The 27,603-nt window shown below is 34.0% G+C and overlaps 1 protein-coding gene across 1 annotated transcript in view; it reads left to right on the top strand.

Annotated features, from left to right (window-relative positions):
* The window catches only part of Acss3 (acyl-CoA synthetase short chain family member 3), a 166,165-nt gene that overhangs the window by 71,603 nt on the left and 66,959 nt on the right, over positions 1 to 27,603 (top strand). The window contains exons 6-8 of the mRNA XM_026391412.2: positions 4,181 to 4,261; positions 4,342 to 4,437; positions 26,491 to 26,642. Of these exons, the coding sequence (XP_026247197.1) occupies positions 4,181 to 4,261; positions 4,342 to 4,437; positions 26,491 to 26,642 (329 nt within the window). The remainder of the gene's footprint in view (positions 1 to 4,180; positions 4,262 to 4,341; positions 4,438 to 26,490; positions 26,643 to 27,603) is intronic.

Genomic DNA, 27,603 nt, shown 5'->3' with positions numbered 1-27,603 from the left:
GTGGTGTTTTTGCCGTACTATTTTCCTTAGCTTTTATTTCTCAGCCAGCCCATTCCACTGAAGGGAAACCCATTTCCTAGCCTGTGTGGGATGTGGTCGATAGGTGGCCTCTAATTATTTTGTTTTCCTTTTTGAGTAATACCAGAACAGGGTAAAATAAAAAGCAACAATTTCTAGAAGGAATAATATTGTCTAAAATATATTAAATTTTTGGCTGGTCATGTAATTCAATGGCAGAATGCATACTTAGCATGTGTTAGTCCCTGGACTTGATCTCCAGCCCTTAAACAAAACAAAACAAAACAAACTCAAAGATTTAAAATTTTAGCCTTTATAGCTTTAAATGATTTTTCATAATGGTCTCATTAAATCTCACTTTTTATTTTTTATGGTCAGCTGGGTTTAAATATCCACAAATTTATAAAGCAACATTCCTGAACATCATTTGAAAAACTACTCATTTGAAAGATAATAGAAATTTGTTAATCCTTTAAAATTTATCATCTGTGTTTTAGAATTGAATTACTACTCTGTTGGGTGTATCTAGTATTTTTTAAAAATTAGTTTATTCATTTTAATTAGCTATATATGACAGCAGAATGCATTTTGATTCATTGTACACAATTGCAGCACAACTTTACATTTCTCTGGTTGTACATGATGTAGCATCACACCATATGTGCACTCATACATGTATCTAGTGTAATAATATCCATCTTATTCCACCATCTTTTCTGCCCCCATGCCTTCCCCCTTCCCCCTCCCCTTTGCCCAATCAAAGTCTCTTCATTTTTCCATGCCCACACCCTCCCTATTATGGATAAGCATCCACTTATCAGAGAATACATTCAGCTTTTGGTTTGGGGGGATTGGCTTACTCCACTTAGCTTGATATTCTCCAACTCCATCCATTTACCTGCAAACACCATGATTTTATTCTCTTTTAATGCTGAGTAATATTTCATTGTATATACATAACACATTTTCTTTATCCATTCATCTATTAAAGAGCATCTAGGTTGGTTCCATAGTTTAGCTATTGTGAATTGAGCTTCTATGAACATTGATGTGGCTGCATTACTATAGTATGATGATTTAAGTCTTTTGGGTATTGATGGAGGAGTGGGATAGCTGGGTCAAATGTTGGTTCCATTCCAAGTTTTCTAAGGAATCTCCAAACTGCTTTCCAGAGTTTTTCCACCAGTTTGCAGTCCCACCAGCAATTTATGAATGCGCCCTTTCTGTTACATCCTCGCCAACATTTATTGTTGTCTGTATTCTTGATAACTACTATTCTGACTGGAATGAGATAAAATCTCAGAGTGGTTTTGATTTGCACTTCTCCAGTTACTAGAGATGTTGAACATTTTTTCATATATTTGTTGATCGAATGTATAATTCTTCTGAGAAGTGTCTCCTCAGTTCCTTGGCCCATTTGTGAATTGGGTTGTTTGTTTTCTTTGGTGTTAAGTTTTTTGAGTTCTTTATATTCTGAAGATAAGTGCTCTATCTGATGTGCGTGTGGCAAAAATTTGCTCCCAAAATGTAGGCTGTCTGTTCACTTCACCGATTTTTTCTTTTGCTGAGAAGAAGTTTTTTAGTTTGAGTCCATCCCATTTATTAATTCTTGATTTTATGTTTTGCACATTAGGAGTCTTATTAAGGAAGTCAGGGCCTAATCCAACATGATAAAGATTTGGGCCTACTTTTTCCTCTATTAGGCACAAGGTGTCTGATCCAATTCCTAGGTCCTTGATCCACTTTGAATTTTGTGCAAGGTGAGAGATAAGGGTTTATTTTCATTTTGCTGCATAAGGATTTCCAGTTTTTCCAGCACCATTTTTTGAAGAGGCTATCTTTATTCCACTGTATGTTTTTGGTGCCTTTGTCTAGTATGATAACTGTGCCGTCTATTCTGTACCATTGGTCTAAATGTCTATTGTGATGCCAATACCATGTGATTTTTATTACTATAGCTTTGTATTTATAGTTTAAGGTCGTGTATTGTGATGCCTCCTGCTTTACTCTTCTTGCTAAGGATTGTTTTGGCTATTCTGGGTCTCTTATTTTTCCAAAAGAGTTTCATGATTGCCTTTTCTATTTCTATAAGGAATGTTGTGGGGATTTTAATTGGCATTGAATCTGTATAGAGCTTTGGGTAGTATGTCCATTTTGACAATATTAGTTGTTCCAAGAATATGGGAGATCTTTCCATCTAAGGTCTTCTTCAATTTCTTTCTTTAGTGTTCTGTAGTTTTCATTATAGAGGTCTTTCACCTCTTTTGTTACTTTGATTCCCAGTTTCAGAGGATTCATCACTGATATATAGAAATGCATTTGATTTATGGATATTGATTTTCTATACTGCTACTTGTTTGAATTTGTTTATTAATTCTATATGTTTCTGGTAGAGTTTATTCCTTTTCATCATTTCCAGATCGATGCATCTTACTCTCTGTACCACATAATCTAAAAATTTACTCCATTATAATAATTGTTGACAAAAATGAGCTTAAAATAGGGTGGAGAGAAAAGTCTAAAATGTATCAAGTGAAATATTATTGACAATAAATATTGCTGTCTACCATAACATATAGATAGCTTATTGTCTACAAAAAAAAATGTACTTTTTCTCCTTGGAAAAATGAGTGAGAGTTTTTAGAAAAGAGGATTTTCAAACTGATTAATGTCAAATTCATTAAGTTATTGAGCTATAGGAAAAGAGACCTTATTACAATAAACTAATTAGCAAAGTGTGTGGAAGATAGGATAGACTATACAGGGAAATAGCTTCTCAGTTGACATAGCAAAATGCATGTGTGAAGTTCGCTGGCAGGAGGCCCAAGATTTCTTATATTCTCAAGATGATCAAGAGATCCAGATGCCTGCTAACCATGTCATACAACATAGAAAATAGCTCTCAAATGCCACCAAAGCTTCACCTGGTATTTGCCAAGAGACCAGGTGTTGTTGCTAGTAGTTAAAATATGTTCCACAGCTTGATACCTATGTTTTATTAGTGGTACCTGAGGAGAGCAGTGATTTTAGCAACTAATGGAAAAAAATCAACCTATTTTTCATTCCCCTGGTCCATGTATATGGGTTAAAAATGCAAAGTTAGGCCAAAAAAATTATAATTAACAGCACATTTATTGATTAAAGCCATGCTTACTCTTTTATGTAAAATAATTTTCTTTTTCATAGAGCAGTTATAATTACTAAAAGATGCTTCAAATGCATTTGAATATAATATAACTTGTACTTAGCAGGCATTCACTTACTTATTCTGGATAAAAAAACTTGGTTATGTCTTACTGGGCTAATGATTAATGTGTATAATGAAGCAATAAATAAAATTAATTAATTATTAAATTTGCCATCAGTTCTTATTTATGATGACCCTTACGCCCACTGTTCAAATATTAGTCTTCTGTTAAAGTTGAATATGTTCACAGTTTTGAGGAAATCTACAGAAAGTTGATTTATGAAAATGGTGTGATAGTGATGTAATGATCCCTGGTTTTGTCCCAATTGTAGTATAAATAAAATCTGTTAGCTTTAAGTCCAACTCCTCAGGCTTCAATCCTCGGGGTTTCAGAATCTACCGCCAAAGTATTGCTAAACTCTAACATGATGCCTACAGGATTCCTCTTTAGCATTGGAATTGGGTTCCAGTTGGAATATGACTTTGTTTCCTCTAAGCAACCCAGTTTTGTCTAATTATCTTGAGGAATAGATGTCCTTATGTTAGTCTGTATTTTAGGCATGTAACTCCATTTGAAATTTTTCCTGCACTTAATTTTGTTATTTTCCATTTTTGTTCAGGAACTGCATTTGAAAATGTAATGCTGATAATGGGTAACACCACTGAAAATATTTTATGTGATTTTGTGAAGTCGTAAGTCTTCTTTAGAAGAGTAATAATGTCATGCAAGGATGGGTTCCACAAATGGAACTGATGAGGACAAATTGTTCTGAGTTTATTAGAAAAATTTTTTTTCTGTGGGAGAAGCCACAGAAATAGTGATTCAAATATAGTTATATAAAAGTTGAAGTAATATGTACTCTAAAGAATATCCAATACTTTAAATCTGGAATTTTTAAAGTAGAGAGCATGAAGATAGAGAAATTTTTAACATATCATCCCACTGACTTTAACTTCACTCTTTCTCTCCTTTAGGGTGTGGTGAGGCCCACTGGGGGCTACGCAGTAATGCTGAATTGGACAATGTCTTCAATATATGGCCTTAAACCTGGAGAGGTAATCATGGTTTTTAAGTGTAGGCTATATGACATTTCTGATAAAGCCATGTTCATTTTTATCATTTTCTTATTTTTCAGGTGTGGTGGGCAGCTTCTGACTTAGGCTGGGTTGTTGGACATTCTTATATCTGTTATGGACCTCTCCTACATGGGAACACAACAGTTTTATATGAGGTAATAAAATAAATGTTATATCACATATAGGTGGGACATATTTTCATGAAATTTTTGAGTGGTAGTCCTGAGTAGGAACAGTAAAATGTGTATAGAGACAGGGAACATTTTTATATCTTCTTCCAGTTAAAAATATGATTTCAGAAGAGAAGGTAATTTGTAGGAAATAATAGCCAGCTATTTCATTTATAGTGTAGAACAATCAGTATAAATTGAATTCCAGAGAATGGACAAGAACAAATTTAATGTCTATCCTTAATAGATTTTTAGAGAATATTATCAAGCTGATACTGATTTTGGAATCCTAGAAGAGAAAATATTTACCATTAAACAAGCAACATATATTCACATTTTTTTTTCTTTTTTAAAGAATTAGTGGGTTTCCAAAGGGGTATTTTGTCTTAATTATAGGTAAATATTTTCGATGGTTTCTAATAATAACAGTGTGTAAAGGAAAGGAATAGAAACTGACCAGATTCATAGCTAAACAAATAACTACTGGAAAATTCTAATATATGCATTAATATCAATCTGGAATAAGGTTTCTGTCTGTATAACTAGGAAGTTCTCAATTTGTACTTATTCTCTTTTACCAGTGACTTATATGAAGACTTAGATAACATACTCATCAGATTTGTAAGAGATCAAAATCTTGGAGGGATAAAATGTATAGTGATTTGCTAAATTATCATTCAAAATGATCCTGGATTATTTTGGACACAATGGGATAGAAAAATGCAGACATCTTCACAATTTTATATTTGAATTAAAAAATATATACACAGAAATGAAATAGGACAAACTTGGGTTGGTTTTACTTTTTGCCATTAAATCCTGAGTATTATTATTGTCCATGGTACAAATACAAATCATTGGTGGGATTGCTTTAAGAATAGTTACCATATACTATGATAGCATATTTATTTTCCTGCATTTGAAAATTCATGGTTAGTTTAATGAAGAGGATAACAACAAAAATTAAACAAAACAAAAAATAGCTTACCAAAAATCATGTAAAAGAAAAAAAACTAGGGTAAAAATCATAAAGAAAGAGAGGAACTAGGAGTGATTAGTGTGAAAGACAATGTATCTAAGGTGCATATATCAAAAGCAACTTTTGGTACTTAAAGAGATGATGCATATAAAATAAGTACCCTTATAATGCAGAGTTGCAGAAAGTTCTATTTGGGGAATAATCAGAGACAAATTTAAATGTGTAGCATTGTAGTAGAATGAATAGTTTCTCTACTGGGAGGCTCTCTTTCATATAAAGTGGTCTCTCAATATCAGACTAGGAATGTGAAGAAGAGAATTGTATATGTGGGCTGTGTAAAGAAGTATCGGATAATGTCAAGTTTCTTTGCAATATTAACACTCTGCGACTCACTGAATCTAAAAAAAAAATGAGAGACTATTCTTTATATGAAATGAATTCTAGTGCCTTTTCTATTGTGAGGTCATTTGTGTTCTGTCAATTTTAGCTGTTTTAGTTTTCAGTCTTTTGTCTCTGAATGCTAGAAGAAATTCAGGAAGACTTTAATACAAGAATTAAACCATTGCATACAATTCCACATCTCTTGAACTGTTTTTGTATCTGGCAGACTCATACGCATTCAGGTGCTTGTAATTAATTACCGCATGATATAAAGCTTGACACATTCTGTTCCATACTGAAGTCCTTGCAAGAGAATAAATGTTTTTATTTAGCAAGCAAGCAAAATAAATCTCAACACTGAATACTTACATTAAAATGTAGCATTGCTCATATAAACGTGACAAAACAGAATTCACCTTTATAAGTATTTATGTTTATCACTATTATGCTGACTTCAGAATTGAGATACATGTAATTTTTCTGCTACTGACTATTGGCTTTCTATCGTTTCTCCAGTTTATTTAAAATTAAAACCAGGAAGGGAGGTTGATTGTCTTTATCTTGGAGTGATATGCTCAAGAACAGTGTAGAGGTTCTATAAATATTTGCTTTGTGAATGACTGATAAAGTAACCTACTTTTTTAAGCCTTTGTCTGCCCTCTCCTCTTTTTTTTCCCCAACTTGGAAATGTCCTCCATTCTCTCTGATCACACAACAAAGCCTTTTAGAGTTTGACCCACTTCTAGCTTTTCCATCTTTATTCTTCTGCACTAAGCTCCTTGAGAAATGACCCTACCAACTTGGTCTGAACTTCACATTCTTCCACTCCCTCATCTTCTCACCCTTATCTGGTTTCCATCCACATCATTTCATAGAAGCTGCTGTAGCAGAGGTCACCAGTGACTGCCTGAGTGTCAAAGTGAAAGGGCCTTCTTCCATGTGATGTGATCTTATTTCTCGGTCACATTCAGCACTGCTGTCAGTGTTAGGAAATATTCTCTCCTCTCTTGAGTCCCATGCCCCTTTGCTGTTGTTCAGGTGGTACCCTTGGCCTGGTGTGACTTTTTCTCTCTCTTTCCTTACCTGGATAATTTCTACTATCCTTGAAGACTCTGATTTAATGTCCTCATCTCTTGAAAGTTTTCTCTCACAGTCTTAGGTTGTTCAGTGAATATCTGTTGCTGAGCTGACCACACTGGAGTATCTGTTTACATCGAGAAAGAGTAACAGCATCAAAAGCCAGTCTCCCAGTATAGTGTACTGCAGAAAGTAAGCCATCAATGAAGAATACGTGTAGAACCAAAATAAACTCCCCTGTCCATTCTCTTCCTTCTCTGACAGATAGATAGCACTTTCCTCTCTCCATTTCTTCTCTTCTTTCAGTCCTAAACATTGTGGCTTAATTGGGTCATATTCTTAACCCTCTTTTCTCATTCGGTTTGTATTTCCTGGATAATCTCAATGTAGGTAGATTAGATTATTACTAATTAAACCAAGGCTCTGAAATCCTACTTGTGTATCTGACATTCTTTTGAAGTGTCAATATATTTTTAGACCTCTTTGGATGGTCCATAGATACTTTATTCTCATGATGACATGAATGGATTCTGTCAGTTCCACTCTTTCCAGCCAAATGTGTTTCCTCCCATGTAGTCTATAGTTCTATTGATGTCACCTCAATTCACACAGTCATCCAAGATGCAAAATATACAAATGATTTTAACTTCATTGTCTTTACACCTTCTGCTCTTTGGTCACTATTCCCTTTGAATCTGCTATTTTAGTAACTATCAAACTGTCCCTTCTTTCCTTTCTCCCCTGTCATATATTCAAGGTTGACATTTATGTCATGCTGACTGATGTTCACTCCATGTTTGCGTTTCTAATTTGATATGTGTCTGAACAAATCAATTACATATTGCAGATTATTGTTAGATAGACTAGAGGCCTTTCTGACATATGCTTCTGCCTTTGGTGTCATTCATTTCTACGCCCCCTCCCCCACACTTCTTGTTTCTGAACTCTCCTCACTTCAACATTCCCATATCAATAATTGTTAGAATAACAGAAATAGAATCAGCAAACATATAGAAAAGGCAGCATTGTCAACCAAAAGACCTAACTGATATTTATAGAACACTCTTTCCAACCATAGCAAAACACTTTTAAGTGCCCATGGAACACATACCAAGATAGATAAGGTCCCAGGAGACAGACACACAGCACAACTTCAATCACTTTAAAATAATTGAAATCACATACAGCCAACTTTTTTTTTTTTTTACTATTGTGGATTCAATATAGAAATCAATAGCAAAGAGGTAAAAGGAAAATCTCCAAATGATTGAAAACTAATCAATGCACTTTTAAATCAGCCATGGATAAAGAAGTACTCTTAAGAAAGGAATACACACACACACACACACACACATATGTATATTTTTGTAGTTACACATATTTATTTTGATATGAATAAAAGAAAAGTATATAATATCAAAGTTTGGGGGATATGTTTACAAAACTGTGGGGAGGATGTTTTTGGTATTAAATGGATATATTAGAAAAGAGGAAAAATCTCAAATCAAGGAACTAAGCACCCAACTCAAGAACATAAGAAAAGAAGGCAAAATAAACACCAAACAAGCAGAAGGAAGAAAATAAAGAAATGAAATTGAAAAGAGAAAAGCAATAGAGAAAATCAATGAACCACAGAGCCGATTCTGTGAAATAAAAGTGATAAACCTCTACCAGTGTGACAAAGAAAAAGAGATCACACAAATTACTGATACCACAAATGAAGCAGGATATATCATTAATGACCCTTTAGACATAAAATGGATAATAAATTCTCTAACCTGCTTAACATACATAAATTTGATGACTTAGATGAAATGGACCATTTCCTCAAAAAACACAACTACCACAACTCACCAAATAAGAAATAGGTCACTCAAATAACCTTATTATTATTTTAAAAAATCAAATTTGTAATTTAAAAGATTCCTATCAAGAAATTTCTAGGCACAGAAGGCTTTACTGGAAAACCCCACTAAATATTTAAAGGAGAATTAACACTAATTCTGCATAAGATCCTTCAGAAAGTAGAAAAAGAGAGAGGCTCATATTACCCTTGCCATAATAACAAAACCAGAAAAAGAGAAAAAACCAACATATTATCACTGAATGATATCTCTAATGAATATATATACAAAAATCCCTGGCAAAATATTAGTAAACAGAACTTATCAGTACATCATGATAAGAATTGTACATCATGACCAGGTAGAATTTATCCCAAGATTCAAGGCTCGTTCAATATTTGAAAAGCACTCAAATATGATTTATCTTATTAATCTAACATATTAACAGGTTAAATAAGAAAATCATTTTATTATATTAATTGATACAGAAAATTCATTTAATAATTAAATATCCTCTCATAATTTAGAACTCTCAGAAAACTAGGAATAAAAAGGATTTTTTTCAGCCTGACAAAGAACATCTACAAAAATGCTCAGTGCTAACATCACACTTAATAAGATTGAAATCTTTCCACAATATTTGGGAACATGGCAAAGATCTTCACTTTTATCAATTTATTTGATAGGGTTGTAGAAGTTCTAGCCAGTTGAATATGGCAATATAAGGAAACAAAAAGTATAAAAATCAGGATGGAAGAAATAAAATAGTCTCTATTTGCATATGGCATGATTATCTATGTAGGAAATTGCAGAATATACAAAGACAAGTCTCACAACTATTGAGTTTAGTACCATCTGAACATAGGAGATAAACATACAAATATCCATTGTATTGCTGTATACTACCAACAGATACATTTGGTTGGGAAGGGTATCACAAGAGAACCTTCTGGAAATGCAGCTATTTTGTATCTTCGTGATACCAATATCCTAAATGTGAAAGAGTACAACAATTTTTCCAGGCATTTTTTATTGGGTAAAACTGGGTAAAGTGTACATGGTGTATTTCTGTATTATTTCTTACAACTGCATGTGAATCTACAATTGTATAAATAAGAAATAAAATTGAAAACTTTCAAGCACTCCTGTCTCTTAAAGAACATAATTCAGTCTGATTTGCATAATAAAAATGATCCATAGTCACCTGTCCGCACCTACATTCAGAGTCTTCTCTGGTTCCTGACCTCCATCTCTCCTCTCCCAGTACTCCTGTCATGGTGGCACTTACATGAACAGAATTCTGCCTGTGGTTATGTAGTTCCCTCTGTTAAAATTTCACCATTATTCTGATCAAATAGCAAAGTGATTCTTTTCTCAAGGGATTAAATATAAAATATTATAGCCTAAATATTAAAGCTTGACTAACCTCCTGTCTGATATTTTTATTTTTGCTTTCCTCTGGGTGATGAAAGTATTCTTTTTACTTCCATTAAGCCACCTAGATTCCTTCAATATTGCAAATATGGTGTTGCCATTCTGTAAACTCTTGGTGGGCAAGGGATGTTTGTCATTTAACCTGGAGGTAGGTAAAATTTATTGGCTGAATCAGCCATTTTAAGAGGATTTATTAACAATTTAAGCATGGAAAGTGTAAGTAATAAAATTTCCTGATTGATTGATTGATTAAGAACAAAACTAAACTAAAAAAGAATTCTGACTTGTTGTGAAGCCAGCATATGAAGAAAATGTTTATTAGGCTTCACAAAATTATTATTCCACTTGTGCCCCATTTTAAGCTGATTACCAGATAAATACAGTTGTCCTTAGTATCCACAGGGCATTTGTTCCAGCAAGTGCCAACATCAAAGTCCACAGATGTACAAGTCATTATATAAAATAGCATAGCATTTGCATATAACCTATCCTTATTCTTTATATACATTTATTTATTTTTATTTATTTATTTGTTTGTTTGTTTGTTTATTTATTTATTTATTATTTTTTGGTACTGAGGATTGAACCCAGGGGCACTTAACCACTGAACCACATCCCCTGCCCTTTCTGGCATTTTATTTAGAAACAGAGTCTCACTGAGTTTCCTAGGGCCTTGCTAAGTTGCTAAGGCTGGCTTTAAATTTGGGATTCTGCTTTCTCAGGTTCCTGAGCCACTGGGATTAAAGGCATGTGCCAGTGTGCTTGGCCTTCCATATACTTTAAATCATCTCCACAATACTTATAATAACTAATACAAAGTAAATGTTACATAAATAGTTGTTGTAATGTATTGTTTAGGGGGTAATGACAAAAAACTACATATTCAGGACAGATACATTTTTAAAAAATATTTCTTATACATTATTGTTTGAATTCATGAAGTGGAACCCAGGGATGTGAGGAGTTGACTGTATTTAGTGTTATTTTAATTTAGCATTATTAGGAATATTTTATTTAAGAAGCCAAATTCTTGTGTTAAAGTAATAAAAATGCATTCTTTATATAGTAAGCAAAATAATTTAGTACATCATTCATGTTCTTCCTTTAGGGTTGCCTTTTCTAAAGGAAAAATATATAGAGAGCTCATTGTGATTGAAGCTTATTTTCATGCTTAATGAATTATAGCATTTCAAAAGTATCATATAAAGTAGATAGTGAATTAGTGTCTGGGACAATATCTTTCCTTAATGATGAATCCTGATTTAACAAAAATTGATGTTCTCAAGTACCAAGAGATTTGCAGATCATTATGTGCCAAATCATCTGGAGTACAACAACCAGTGCATAAAAAATATCTTTTATTGAATGCAAATAGCTTGTGATATTTTGCAAATGAATAATGAATGAATCCTTTTTCTCAGCAAAGACTTTTTTTTAATATTCTGGAATTTAATACAAACCTATAACTATATCAGATGAAAATAACACCTCAAATGGTTAAAATTAATTTGGACATTCAGTTTAACTTCTGGACACAAGAGCTGGTTGATTGATATAAGGTGTGTTTAAAAATGAAAGAGTACAATGGATATTTAAATAAGTTTTTTTTCCTTCCATAAAAAGGCAATAACTCTACATCTGCAGGAGGTAAACATATCAGAAATCCTGCTTTTCTGCTTTGGCATGAGTAGCCTAATGACTACCAAAGTTAAAAAATACATTCATATTTATTTTAAAACAAATGAGCCAAAATGCTTAATTCTCTTCTCCCCTTGCAGTAACAACATTCTTTGTTCATCTTTGAAGCTTATACACACTCAGTAGTCTGTTTCCTAACCTGGATTTTAAGCTCACAGTCATTTTCAGTTGGCGTCTATTATCATCTTTCCATAATAACAACTTTTCCTAACATCCCTTATCATCTCCATTTTTCTCTCCTTGACCCCTCCTGCCTTGTTGGACAAATCTCCTTTCATTATTGGGACGGCTTCCCCACAGTGCAGTTTCACATTAGTTGGTGTGCTCCTTGGTATGTGTACTCAACCCTCTCCACTCTAAATTCTACTAGGGAAGTAATCATCTCCGGTTTCGCTTAGCATCAGTTCTCAGCTCCTAATCTTATTCTTCACACACATTCATTTCCCAATAAGCATTTGTTAAATATATGCCTGAATGAAGATATCAAGAAAAATAATAACTTGACTGATAGGAAAAGATTTTGTTTTCTCTAGGAGGAGAATTAATTTTAATTTCCTCTTGTATCAGAGGTCTTCCTGACAATTTACATAGGATGGGCTATATTTTTATAGACAAAGTTGTACTTTCATTAATTAAACTGGGCATATTAAAATACTTCATTATGGTAGCCAAACTGGACTGACCTGTTGAAATATAGATATGACCTAACTTCCTTCCAGTAGATGCCCCTACCCAAAGGTTCCTATAGATTTCAGTGGTACCATCAGGTGGGGACCAAGCCTTTATTTAACACGTGAGTCTTTGGGGGAAACTTAAAATCCAAACAAGAACAATGCCATCTTTTAATATAGGAACTTTAATGTCTAAACACATAGTGTTGTGTTTCATCAAATAGTGATTATACATAGATGTGCCTCCTGGCTTCTGCCTTCTATTTAGTATTTGTCTACTCTTATAATTTGCCATCTCCCAAATCAAACCTAACACTGCTTCTCAAGGGTAAATAAGTCCTTCTGGGTCCTGCCTTTCTCCTTACTGCTGTGTACCAGTGTGGAATTGTGTGTCTCATACGCATATATCAGGTTCATAATGCTGTGGAACTCAGGCTTCCACAACAAGGCTATGGGTAAAGCAAGAAACCAGGGTACTGTTGATCCTTGGCTAGGTTATTACCTAGTTTCAGAAGAGAATGTTGGTGGTTACTGTTCTCCTTAAATCTAACTTAGAATTAAATTGGTTTGTAGACTTGGTATTGATATGGCAATTGTCATTTTTATGTAATAACAGCCTCCTTTAAAGTCCTCAAAAGTAAATAAATAAAACGTTCCTCTCATTTTACATTATTTGGGCAATTCAAATTGTATGCTTGATATGCAAGTCATTTTAACAAATTCTTAGGTATTCTTACTTATACTTACCAGGATAGATGGCTATTTGTTAATAATTCAACAATTAACATTGATGGTATATACTAGACTCTTGCCTTCTTAGACAATAAATTGGTTTAAGAAATAAAGAGGATTTAAGATTCTGAATTGTGGTATAGAAGCATGATCACTGGACCTGAAATACAAATATCTGTGTTATTTATCTTGCTCTGCCTATGTCTATCTATATGACTTGGATAATTCAACTACTTCGGGAATCCATTTTTTCATCTTTACCGGAGAAAAGGTTGACTCATGTTCTCCCAGTTTTGACTTCTGTGAATCTTCTGTATTGTTTTCCTTTTTCTAGAATAAATACAGTAATTGGCAACTTATTCTAATTTTTCAACTCAACAATTTTCATTTCAGTTTCTTTTTAGTTATTGATGCAGATTTTTCAAATGTATTTACTGAAGGAAAGTTTCATAGTACTTAAGACAGCCGTTATGATTTCTGACACTTCTATGTATTAATCATGTGGCCTGAGACCATCTAATTACCTGCCTTGCTTCCATTTCTTTCCTTTATAAATATCAACACTAATAATTTCTTTCGTATATGACATTCAAATTTTTAATCCATGAGAAGCCTTTAGAATAACTAATTCTGGATATGATAAGCTACTGTCATTATTCCAAAATACAGCTTATTCTTTCCAAGATAGAATTCTAAAATGTAAGCACCAACCACTCTTTGGCCTACACACCAACTATCATAATGTCTGGATTTTTAGAGCCTCTGCATTTCTTCTTTCAAAGTCTCTTTGTCCTCACACTGCAGCAGTCATCAGAGCACTGGAGGCATCTCCCTTTGGAGCCCATTAATTCTCTTGTAAGCACAGGCAAAGGAATCAGCCCACAGAGATGTGTTGATCCTGCTACTACCAACTTTGAAGAATACAGAGCAGATATGGAAAATATCCCAGTGGGCTTTCCCCTCAAGGGTCTGTCCTTAGGAGTAGAACTTGTGAGGGAAATAAGCATGACCTTGAAGCCTTTCATCTGTGAATGAGACAGTACATTTGATGGTTCACCATTATCCAAACATTAATAACCTTTACTTCTATCTTTTTTTGATGGGCTTCATTACTAGTTTTAAACTGCATGCATTTCTTGGCAGTCTTCAAAATATTCAGCTTAATAATCTTATTCATGTTCTCTTCAGGGGTTCATACAGGGAATAGAGAGTTTAGATAACTCCTCCTTTTCTTTCTTTATGAAAAGATTAGCATGAAAATGAACTCTGTGTTATCCTCTATTTGGACAGGAATCAAATGGGATGGTGTATGTGAAATTTTAAAACCTTTGAAGAAATATCTATTTGTTTATATGCACACATATTTTAATAAAATACAATAATGGTGCTCACATATTCATGCTGATTTCATATACTTATTTACTTTACATATAAAATTTGAGCCTTTTCCAAGTGTGAAAGTCTCATGTTTGAGATCACTGAAGTTGATAACTACTTCCACATTATTTTTATGTGATACTTTTGACAGATCATCCTTAAAGTTAAGTATATATAATCATTTTCTCTTGCCAGGAATTTTGCATTTTTGCCAGTGTTAACTGATTTCACTAGTTTGTTTATTCCTTTTTCAAGGACAGGGATATCTTGCTTCTTTTTAAGCCACTTGCTATGATGGTTGCTAACTAGTTCACTCAGTAGGAAACTTCATAGATCTTCTTTCCCCTCCCATGAAATGGAAATTTTCTTTTTTTTTTCTTAATCTGGTGTAACAGCAATATGCTTTTCTGAATGTGTAGAATGAGAAATCTGATAACTCAGTTATTACTGTGATTTGGCTGTATAATTTTATATAATCTTTTCAAATGGAAAAGATTCTGAAGCTGATGCCAGTATCTTTTAGATTTCTCACATGGCTAGTAGTTCAAAGATACCTACTTTTAAGTTTACATTTTTCTACATGTGTCTGTGTCTTATGTTGGAGCAAGAACATGCAGCTATTGTCATAACTCCACCTACAGTATTTATTGGAACCTATTGTGAGCTCAACATCATTCTCAAAGATGAACAGAAAACAGAATAAATATCAGAGATGGCCCTTCCACTGAAAGAGCTGACAATACGGTCAAGGATTTAAATTGATATGAAGAGCAGATAGCAAAAATATCAAGACACTGCTTAAATAAGAAAGCTCTTACACTGTGTAGAAATTATAAAAAGTTCTATTTAAGTGGGTCATCGCCTATAAAAAATGCTTTACATTGAATTATCACACTGTGGCTCAAAAGTCTGTCCATTAGTCTTTAAGGGAAGTTTAGGACTAGTAGACAGGAAAAAAAAATTGTGGATGAGAGAGTAAAAGAAAATCATACTTATTGCTATTATTGGTTGAATGTATGTAAAGCACTTAGAAGTCTTAATTCTAACTATAAATATCTGAGGTAGATATTTTGAATTCCCTTTTTGTATCTGTGACCACTAAGGATCAGAGACATTCAGTAGCTTTACCCGTGGTACAAGGGTGATGGATTTGGGATTTGAAACAAGGTTCTTTGGCTTGAGTTGAGTTGAGTACTACACGATCCATAGCCAGAACCAGGGAATCAGTAGTATGAACATGAAGGGGGAAGGCAGGATTTTAGGGTGTCAGGTGGATTCTGCAGGAAAGAGGTGAAAATGGAATTGAAAGTAGGTGTTTTCTTCAGTGGGGACCATTGATATCATATCAGTTATCAACCACAGTACTGCAGTAGGAAGAATGCCTGGTGGAGAAGGACTCAGTGCTTTTGGTTTTGGAAATGTTGAATTTCAAGGTGATACTCAGACACATAACTAATACTGGAAAGTCAGGTATGAAGCTGAGAAAACTTTCAGAATTAGAAGTTGTAATAATTTAAGTCCTCAAGGTGATCAAGATACCCAGAGAAGTGAAAATTAAGAATAGAAACTCGGGAAAACTTTGAGACTGGGAAGAGAAGCTATACAAACTGAGAATGAGAATTTGGAGAGACGGAGTATCAGAAGAATGGGATGTGCTGAAGAATAGTGGAGAGAAGGTTTTCCCAAAGAGGACAATTCAACTATGCAAGCGCTGCAGAGAGAAACCCAATAGAATGGCTGAAAATGGCTGAGGTGATGATGGAGTCATCATCCATCTTTGTTTGAGCAATTTCATAGGAAGGCTTGTTCTGTGTGTGTGTTTGTGTGTGTGTTTGTGTGTATGTGTGTGTATGGGTTTTAACATGGGGAAAATATGAACATGTTTGAAGGTTGGAAGGAGTGGAGGAATAGACTTTTTGCAATCTCAGGTGTAGAATATCCACACTGAACTTCCTGGGTACAAGTTGGGTAGTATAATAAAGCAAGAAGCCATTAATTTCTCTACATATAGCAGTGTCACTCATCACTATAAATAAGAAGAATCTTAATTTTTCCCTTTAGTATAGAGTAGCAGAAGAACTCAGAGGCAAAAACATTCCTACTAAAGCTGTGAACTACCGACTACCAGGGATAAATGCTCTGACTACTGAGAATACTAAATATGTCAGAATTCCTTATTAGCTCAGTACAGGGTGTGTGGAATTGCACAATCCGGTGCTCTGCTTTGTTTGCTTGACACGAATACTTCCAGAGGTAAACGACTTTTTCATGGGACAGAGACTCATCACCTAGTTGGAAACAATGGCTTATTCATTGTGCAGTAGTCTCATCACAGGGCCCAATATGGTAAACTCTCACAGCTGCAAAAAGATAGACAAGAACCAAATTAAAAGGGATAGTTCTAGATAGTTATAGATACACACTGTTCGTAGTCTGTTTTGTGATGCTATGACAGAATACCACCGACTGGGTAATTTGAAAAGAATAGATTTTTATTTTTTATAGTTTTGAAGTCTGGGAAGTATAAGATGAAGATCCTGGCAAGTTTGCTCTAGGAGGAACATTGTGTCCTCATATGGCAAACAGCAAAAAGGCAAGAGAAAACAACATACTACAGGAACACTGCCACATTAATTTTATAGCAGCACAATTCACAATAGCTAAGCTGTGGAACCAACCTAGATGCCCTTCAGTGGATGAATGGATAAAAAAAATGTGGCATATATACACAATGGAATATAACTTATCAATAAAAGAGAATAAAATCATGGCATTTGCAGGTAAATGGATGGCATTGGAGAAGATAATGCTAAGTGAAGTTAGCCAATCCCCCCCCAAAAAAACAAATGCCAAATGTTTTCTCTGGTATAAGGAGACTGACTCATAGTGGGGTAGGGAGGGGGAGCATTGGAGGATTAGATGAATTCTAGATAGGGAAGAGGAGTGGGAGGGAAAAAGAGAGGGCAGGGGATTAGCAAGGACAGTGGAATGTGATGGACATCATTATCCAAAGTACATGTATGAAGACTTGAATTGGGTGTCAACATATTTTATATATAAACAGATATGAAAATTGTGGCATATATGTGTAATAATAATTGTAATGCAAAAAAACAAAATATATGTATAAAGGCATGAATTGGCATGAACATACTCTCTATACAAAGATATGGAAAATTGTACTCTATATGTACTCTATATGTGTAATAAGAACTGCTGTCATGTATTTTAAAAAAATAAAATCAATAAAACTAAAAAAAAAGGAAGAGAGAAAAAATCCACTCCTTCAAGCCCATTTTTAAAGTATATATTCTTTTTAGTTATACATAACATAAGGATTTGTTTTGATGTAATTATAAAAGCATGGAAAATAGTTTGCTCTAATTCAGTCCCAATACTTCCCTTTTCCCTCCCCTCCTACATCCCCCTGTTACCTTCCCTCTGCTCTACTGATGTTTCTGCTATTTACTTTAGTTTTTTAAATTTTAATTAGTGTCTTGTGGATGTATATGATGGTGAGATTCATTATGGTGTATTCACATATATACATAGGGAATAAGGTCAGATTCATTCCATTTATTTCCCTCCTCCGTCCCCTTCAATTCCCTTCATTTGCTCTACTGATCTTTCTTCTATTTTATCCGCCCTCCCCCCCCCATTTTGGATTAGCTTCTGCAAATCAGGGAAAGCATTTGACTTTTCACTTCTTGGTCTTGCTTATTTCACTTACTATGAAGTTTCCAGTTCCCTTCATTTATTGGCAAATGCCAAAAGTCCTTCTTTATTACTAAGACTCCATTATGTAGATATAATGCATTTTCTTTATCAATTTATCTGTTGAAGGGCATCTATGATTGTTCCATAGCTTGACTATTGGGAACTATACTGCTAAAAAATTGATGTAGCTGAATCACTGTAGAATGCTGATTTTAAATCTTTGGGATATATACCAAGCCATGGCGTAACTGAGTCATATATGGTGGTTCTATTCCCAGTGTTTTGTGAATTCTTCATACTGCTTTCCAGAGTGGTTTCATTAATGTGCAGTCGCACCAGTAGTGTATGAGTGTACCTTTTCCCCACATTCTCATTAATATTTATTGTTACTTGTATTCTTGATAATTGCCATTCTGATTGGAGTGAGATGAAATCTCAATGTAGTTGTAATTTACATTTCCCTAATTGTTAGAGATGTTAAACTTTTTTCCAGAAATTTGTTGAGCATTTGTATTTTTACTTTTGGGAAGTGTCATTTTAACTCTTTTGCCCATTTATTCATTGGGTTATTTATTTATTTATTTAGGTTTTGAGTGTTTTGAGTTCTTTGTATATTCTGGATATTAACACCCTATCTGAAGAGCAGAGGGCAAAGATTTTCTCCCATTCTTTAGATTCTCTCTTCATGCTTTTAATTGTTTTCTTTGCTATGCAGAAGTTTTAAAATTTGATGCTATTTCAGTATTTGATTTTTAAATTTTATTTCTTGTGCTTGATGAGTCTTATTAAGGAAGTCAGTTCCTATGCCAACATGTTGGAGTATTGGGCCTACATTTTCTTCTAGCAGGTGCAGGGTTTCTGATCTAATTCCTAGGTGTTTCATTTTGTGTTAACTTTTGTGCAGGGTGAGAGAAAGGGGTTAAATTTCTTTCTACTACATATGAATTTACAGTTTTTCCAGCACTATATGTTAAACAGTCTATTTTTTCTCCAGCATATGGCACCATTGTGTAGCATCAAATAGCTGCATTTATGTAGGTTTGTCTCTGTGTCTTCTATTTTAATCCATTGGTCTTCACGCCTGTTTTGGTGCCAGTACCATGCTGATTTTGTTACTATAACTCTGTAGTATAATTCGAGGTCTGGAATTGTGATGCCTCCTGCTTTGCTTTTCTTGTTAAGGATTGCTTTGGCAATTCTAGGTCTCTTATTTTTACAAGTGAATTTCATAACTGCTTTGTCCAGTGAAGAATGAATGTCATTGGAATTTTGATAGGGATTGCAATGAATCTGTATTGTGCTTTTGATAGTATGGCCATTTTGACAAGATTAATTCTGCTTATCAAAGAACATGGGAGGTCTTTCCATCCCCTAAAGTTTTCTTCAATTTTTTTCTTTAGTGTTCTATAGTTTTCATTGTAGAGGTCCTTTATCCCTTTTGTTAGATTGATTCCCAAATATTTTTTTTTTGAGTCTTCAAACTCTTTTACTAAGAGGTCAGAGCCCTCTTTACCTAAATGCCTCCTAAAAGATCCCACTTTCCAACAGTTCTACATTAGATATTAAAGTTTCAGCACTTGATTTTAAGAAACACATTCAGATCACAGCGTACACATAACTTTTACCCCACCCCCAACGTAAACACATACACATACACACACGCACATAGTTCTCCTCCTCTAATTCATGGAAGATATATTTCAAGACCCCCACTGAATATCTGAAACCATGGATAATACTGAACCCTATATATGCTATATTTTTCCCCTTTATGTAATACCCATGATAGTGTTTAATTTACAATAAAAGATAAACAATAACCAGTAACAAAATAATGGCATAATGTCAATTATGTTATGAGAATATGTTTTCTCTCTCTTTTAAACATCTTATTGTACTGTACTCCCCTTCTTGTGATGATGTGAGATGACACTGTGAGGTGAATGATACAGGCATTGTGATGTGGGATTAGACTACTGTCAACCTTCTTACTTGAACACAAGCTTTGTATTATCCCAAGTGTGATCTATCTGATACCTGAGACTGGTCCCGAGTGACTAACAAGTGGGTTGTGTACACAGCATAGACAGAAGGGTGATTCATGGCCCCGGGCAAGACAGAGTGGTGTGGCATGAGATCTCACCGTGCAACTCAGAGCAGCATGTAATTTGAAACTGGTGAATTGTTTATTTCTGGAATTTTCCATTTAATGTTTTTGGACTGTGGTTGACTTTGGATAGCTGAAACCATGGAGGATGAAACTGTGGGTCAAGGTGGACTACTGTATACATAAAGAATCTTGGCTCTTTAGCTATGGAGAAATCTACCTTCTCAGACCTGGAAGCCAGAGTGTGTTCTTCATTGAAGACAGGTCAGAGCCCCAGCCCCAAAAGTCGCATCTCTCTGGGGCCTACAGCAAGGGGCTGGGACAAAAGAACTGTCAAAGTAGTAAGCTGATGGGAAGTTTTAATTTGAATAATGTGAAATGTCTGATATTTGACTGGTTTGACTTATATAAATAGCAGTTTCTTAGGATCAAAGCAATAGGGGAGGAAAAAAATAACAGAATGATTGGAGACTTGAGTAATCAGTGATTTTTGTCATGTTGGGGATATTTGTAGTCCTTTGAAAAAAATGGGTTAAATGAGTAGTCTTAAAGAGACTTATCTGTCCTGTGTAGGAAATATTGAACAGATGTTACCATCACTTCATTTGATTCTCAGAGCCAAACAAAATCTTTGATTAGGGAGGTTTTCAGTTATTTTGAATTCTTTTGTTTATAGTCTCTTTTTCAGAGTCTGATAAAAGTTATTGACTTTTATTCTAAGGAAAATAAACATATGTACACTTTAAAAATTCAGAATATGCATGAGCTCCCCTGAAGTACAAGTCAATAACCTCTCCTATAGGGATGAAGACAATTCTCAGGTCTTCAAAGATCTGGGGACCCACAAGGAGCTGCTAGGCCAGAGCTCATCCTCTCATCTATGGAGAAAGGTCAGCTGCATGTAGGATGCTGTGGCCTGTAAATCATGATATATATGTACAATTTGGCATCTGGCTTTTAAAAGAAGGCATACGGAAATTGAGACAATGATTCACTGTACCCAGTTATTTCCCTTTATATGGCCTGCCATTGTCGGATTTTAATGATCAGTACATGTACTTGTTAATACTTGAACTTAATTCATTTATTTATAACCAGTAGAGAAAAATCATTAAAGGCTGATATTATATTCTGTGCTCTTCCATTAAAGCTACTAGGCAAGTGGATATTGAAAAATAACCTCACCTCTGATAGAGCCTATCTAAGGACTGTGTATTGGTTCTAACTGGCTGCTGAGTAGAATTACTTGGAAGACACCGAATGATGCTCAGCCTAACTTGTAACCAATTGAAGGCAACACCTCCTCACTGCTGATACCAGTGGAATGGTGGGAAGTCTCCAGTAAGCAAGCAACTGAGGAAGTTAGACTCACATGAATCTGATTGTATTGATAAGTATTCAGCTCCTGAAAAGGAGTAACACAAAGTCCTTGGTCTCAGGGTCTTAAGGAAGAGGGCAACAAACCCATATGGCTTTAAAGGAGCAGCAATGTTTTTAAAATTGGGACAAGATAATGTGATTTATAGAGGAAGGGACTCTGGGAAGAAAAAGCCTAAAAGAGGGTATATTCTCACCTGATTCATATTTCAAAACTTACAAAAGAATAAACAGTAAAATTCTTACTCTCCTGTTTCCAACTTTCCATCTTCTCTCCTTTGAAGGCAGGTGGTCTAATATGTACAATAGTTAATCAATGTACAAGCAATGTCTTTTCCCCTGTTTCATGCAAATGACATTGTACAAATATGCACACTATTCTGCATTTTGTTTTGTTTCACTAAATAGTATGTCTTAGAGAAAGACTTAAGGTTTAACAGTGCTCAAGTTCAAATGTTTCCATCTCAAACACTCACGCTTTGATAAAGGAATGTGTTGTACAGTGGGGACTCAACAAGTGCTACTGTCAATGTCATCACTGTTCCAAAATAAACAAGCCCCTGCTTGGCAGCACCTGTCAGCTGACATGAACTTGGGTAGTATTCAATAAGGAATGTTGCTGTTTTTACCTCAGAACTGTAGGTAAAACATGCCTTGGGTGACATTCTCAAAAGGAGAGCTCAAAAAGAGAACAGATGTATTTCTAATCCTGCCACACACACACACACACACACACACACACACACACACACACAAAGCAAAGATACAGTTGACTCAAAACAATTTTATAACAAAATCTGCAAAACCACAAGTAGCATTTACCTCCAGCCTTGGATAAACTAAATTATGGGATTAATAATAAGGCAATTGAAATTCTTGCTCAAAGATTTAACTTGAAAATTTAAGTGTATCTTTCTTTTTCTGAGGACTTGCCTTTCTCTGTGTTCCTGTGTTGAAGTCATCAGTAGGAAATATCTGAGAAGTTGGGATGCTACTTGGTTTTCTAACTAGGGACCTGTCATTTGTAGTCCATTAATATTAACTCATTGAATCCTACATTGTAGAAAGTGATATGTATAAGTTAATTTTAAGATATTTCTATAATTGTCCTGGCTTTTGCCATGTTATAAATCTAGTTGACACTTGCAGTTGATATTTTATAAAACTCTCATGTGAACAAGCCATAACATGTAACAGCTGAAGGCTTAGAATCTCTACTTAGTCATTGTGGGTATCACATGAGGTTTTTGTTATTTAGGCAGTCACCAATAATGTAGACTTTAGTTTTGGGGAAAGGAATTAAAAAACCAAATGCCCATGACATTGATTTGAGTTTGAAGATTTTAAGTCCTAAATTTTTTGCTGCATTGCTCCTTTTGGTATGCTTTTTGTTTGTTTAAAATCCCTACAATGTTAGAATCTTATTTTTAGGAATATTCTATAGACCATTGCTCCTTACTGAAGATGGAAGTTTTAGAATCAGTGTCATTTTCTTCAGGCAGGTCAGCCTGGTTAATGTGTTACTGGCCACTTTAATAAAGCATTGTAAGGAGATTGGATTGTTTATGTGTGCATGCTTGTCTGTGTGTGTATCTGGGCAGGAGGGTACAGAGAAGAGTGCTCAATAAAATCAATACACCATTGAGTCACTTTTATTTAGTGTTCATGATAAAGGTTGCTTATAGGCTCTGCTTTAGTTTTCTGAAGCTGCTAGTTGTCATAGGTGCTGAGAACATACAAATCCTAAGTTTATTATTATATTCCTTCCCTTTATTAAACATAAATAGCTTGCAGCCTCTTTTATATTACTTTTAATAACACACACACACACACACACACACACACACACATACACACACTTACTTTCCAGATCGTAGGTCTATTAGCGTTTCAGCACCTTACCTGGCTTATTCATAAAATTGTTCCCAGAATTTAGAACATTATGCAGCTCATACTACATAATAAATGAATATTTACTACATGAAAGAATATGTGAGCACCATCTACTTTATCATAACTTGAATAAAAGCTCTTGTTCTGTTCTGCCTCATGTTACCAGGACCTAAGACTTACATTAATCAGCAGGATATTTTTAGAAAAGGAAATTTCTTTATCATTATAATTTTGTTTTGATCAAATTTGAGATCAAATAGAATTTAAGAAAACAAAATAGAACGTATACATATTAAAATAATGTAAAAACAGGGAAACATTTTACTTGTAACATTGAAGTGTCTACTGGGGAAAGCACAATAAAATGGAAAACAACCATAACTCGAGTTTGACTATTTTATAAAGGAATATGATGAGGTTTTATGCATCACTTTCTTAGCATCCTGATAGTAATTCTGTTATGATTTCTATGCTCAAAAATATAAGATTTGTTTAGTATAGGGTCAGAATTGCAATAGTAGTTATAATCCTATAATATTTATTTAAATTATGGTATAGTTTTTTAAATAAACTATTTAATATATATATATATATATATATATATATATATATATATATTTATTTATTTATTTTGTGGTACTGAGTGTGAAACCCAGTGCCTCATGCATGCAAGGCAAGCGGTCAACCACTGAGCTACAACCCTAGCCCCTAAAATTGTGGTATAGTTTTAAAATAATATTTCTAATACTTAATTCATCATTTTTGTTATCATTAGACACAGTTAATTGAAGGCACTGTAAGATAAATTGTCTTCTATGCAGGTTGTCTTACATGGTACAACACTTTTCATGTTGACACATTAGCTTTTAGTATCATTGTCCCATGAAACTGGCATCAGAGTGGATAGAATTCAGTTTCAACTGGTCATAGAGTTTCCTTCTTCAGTAGAGGTCAAGCTATTTAAAAATATTATTTCAGTGCGGTCAGCTTATTGAGGAGATACCGGCAAAGTGATTTATTCTTATTTAGCAGGCAAGAAACTGGAAATATAGACGGGACAAGTAAATTACATAAAGCTTTTTAACAATCAGTGTTATGTGGGTGACAGTTAATTTCTCAAGTCACAATCCACTACTGTGGGGACTGATTGGTGCCTAAAACACAAAGGTAAAAGTCAAATATGCACCTTGCTTTGTTAGAAAGCATGAGTTGCTCAATCATTTCTGACTGATGTGCTTAAGCCTTTAGAATTTTGAGTCAAATTATGTACATGTGTTGCCAGATTGTAATTGGCAGATTTTATACTGTTTGTGTTGATCCAAGTGAAATAGTAATGAAATAAATTGAAATCAAGTGCTTTTTGATTGTTATGATAATAAAAATCAATTTTTATTTGCAACAAATACTTTCTGGTATTAAAAGAACAAGAGAGAAAGCATTAGAGTTATTAAAAAAGACATAAAGAGGTTATTTTTTTAGAGGAGTAATAAGGTCAATCATTTAAAAATTAAAATAAAAATAGTGCCTTATCAAAAACCCAATTAGAAGTGGATATTGAATCTATAGACCAGCTATTCTCAACCTAATATTTATTATGTGTTCATTAATCAGCCTCTGTTTGGGGAGATTTCTGACTTTGCTTCTGGCAAATTCGTTCCTTTTTGCCATGGTTCAGTTTCCTGTGTGTGTTTTCCAGAACAGAAGATCCATGGAAGCTTAGATGGGTGGTTTGGTCAAAAAAATTTCAGGAAATACAATATATTGTTCCCCATCTCTTGGAAAATGCTGATATATTTTGACACTTTCAAGGCTTAAGAAATGATAAGAAACCTCTCTTCCTTTGCTTATTTCAATCTATTCCACAAGACTTTTATTGTGAAATATTCATATATTTTCAAATAATGTATATTAGCATTCGAGCACCTTGCTTTAGAATCATAGGAAGAAACCGCAATGAGAAGGGATTGAAGAAAGTTATATAGCTGAGCCAAGATAGATTTTATGAGTCATTTGGGATATTTATAGTTATTCATTTATTTCAATAACTTGCTTATTTTTCTCTTTGGAGTAACATCAATTCAAATGTTTTATGCTTTTTGAATTGTATAATTTACCAAAATTGTTATATATTAATTAGTACATGATTTTTCTGTTGAACATGCATAATTTCACTTTGAAGCTTTGGAAAACATGCAGTTTGGGATATCTCAGGGGATTTTTTTAAAAATGCATTGAGTTATTTCCTTGGAGAGAGACATTTAATTGAAAAGGTCACTGCTCAGGAATCACTGTGATTTCAGATTTTTCTGCTTTCTCAAATGATTGAAAATTGCTATTGTCACTTTTAATAGTGATCATGAAAAAACTTGTTAATGGTAGAATAATGACCATATTTTCTCATTTAGCCTACCACACAAAAGCAATATATTTAATTTCTTGGCAAAAATAGAAGGAATCTTATTTTCTTAATTCGAATATGATATATGTTCCTCGTGCTTCGTCTTTCAAAATGTGAGAGAGGAAAAACTACAACTTGAAAGCTTTTAGGATGTTGGAAGGAAGCAAACAGCCTTTTTGATATCTGGGCATTTGTTTTGTTTTATTTATGATAGAACATGGGAATATTTTAAAACTAAGATTTGTTGAGCACCTCGCTTTGTTAATATTGCTGTGTTAAATGTGTAAGTATTGAACTGTCAATGAAATATGAGACATTTTACCCAGTGACATTTTAAATGAATCTCATTGTAGGGGAAGCCTGTGGGAACACCAGATGCTGGCGCTTATTTCCGTGTGCTTGCTGAGCATGGAGTGGCTGCCTTGTTTACAGCACCGACTGCAATTAGAGCAATCCGTCAACAGGACCCTGGGGCAGCCTTGGGGAAGCAGTACTCTCTGACAAGGTGAAGTAGGGATGCACAGGGCAAATTACATTAAAAACTGCAATCAAAATGAATAACAGAACATTATGTTTTTTCCTAGTACTGCAGTACTTCTATGGGGACAGTCAAAAATTCTGAATCTGAAGATTGGCTTTATTTTTTTTTTAATATTACTTTGAAATACTTGTAATGTTAACTATACTGTAGAGTTTTAAAAATACTAGATCTTGTGTATTTCAGTTCATATCTTACCAATACATTTCTTTATGTAAACTCTCCTGTTTCTATGTTCCATCAGAAGTAAAATGCTGATGATGACTTCAAATACATGTAATTTCAGCTTCTGACTCTCTTTTGAAAGTAGATTGGTTTAAATGGAAGGAAATATTATTTGAATTCATGTATACAGATAAAATGAGAAAATTAGAGTCCAAATTACATTTGTGGAAAGAGTGAAGGAAATTATTTTTTACTTTTGTTTTGTAGTAATGTGCGGTGAATAGTTTAGATATTTTTGTGCTAGTTTATTGACATCTGTTTTAGTTTAATGATATGTATATTCAAAGTAATTATAGCAATTTGTATCTTCAAGGCATTTTCCAATGTCAGTTCTCATTGAACTTTTTGATGTAGGTCACTGCTGTCAAAAATAAAAGATTTTGTAGTTTCTTGAATTTAAAAAATGGGCTTGAGGTAAGGTGGTCTGAATTTTTTAAAGTTAAATGCCAGAATATTTGAATTTTACGTTGCAATTTCCCAAGGGAGTTAAACTAGATTATGATACATTCAACTGCATATGTAAGCAAGCTTCCAACTTTGGCAGGATCATTAGTTTCTTTCTTTATTTATGTTTCAAAAATAGGCATGAAATTGCCTAAGATCACATTCATAATATAAACAGTGGACCTCCTTACCTCCTTATTTTGTTAATATAGGAAGGTGTCCATAAAATGAATCTTCCATTATAGTATTTTACTCATTC

The sequence above is a fragment of the Urocitellus parryii genome, chromosome 5, assembly GCF_045843805.1.
Source record: "Urocitellus parryii isolate mUroPar1 chromosome 5, mUroPar1.hap1, whole genome shotgun sequence".
NCBI lineage: Eukaryota > Metazoa > Chordata > Mammalia > Rodentia > Sciuridae > Urocitellus > Urocitellus parryii.
This window is presented reverse-complemented; position numbering and strand designations above follow the sequence as displayed.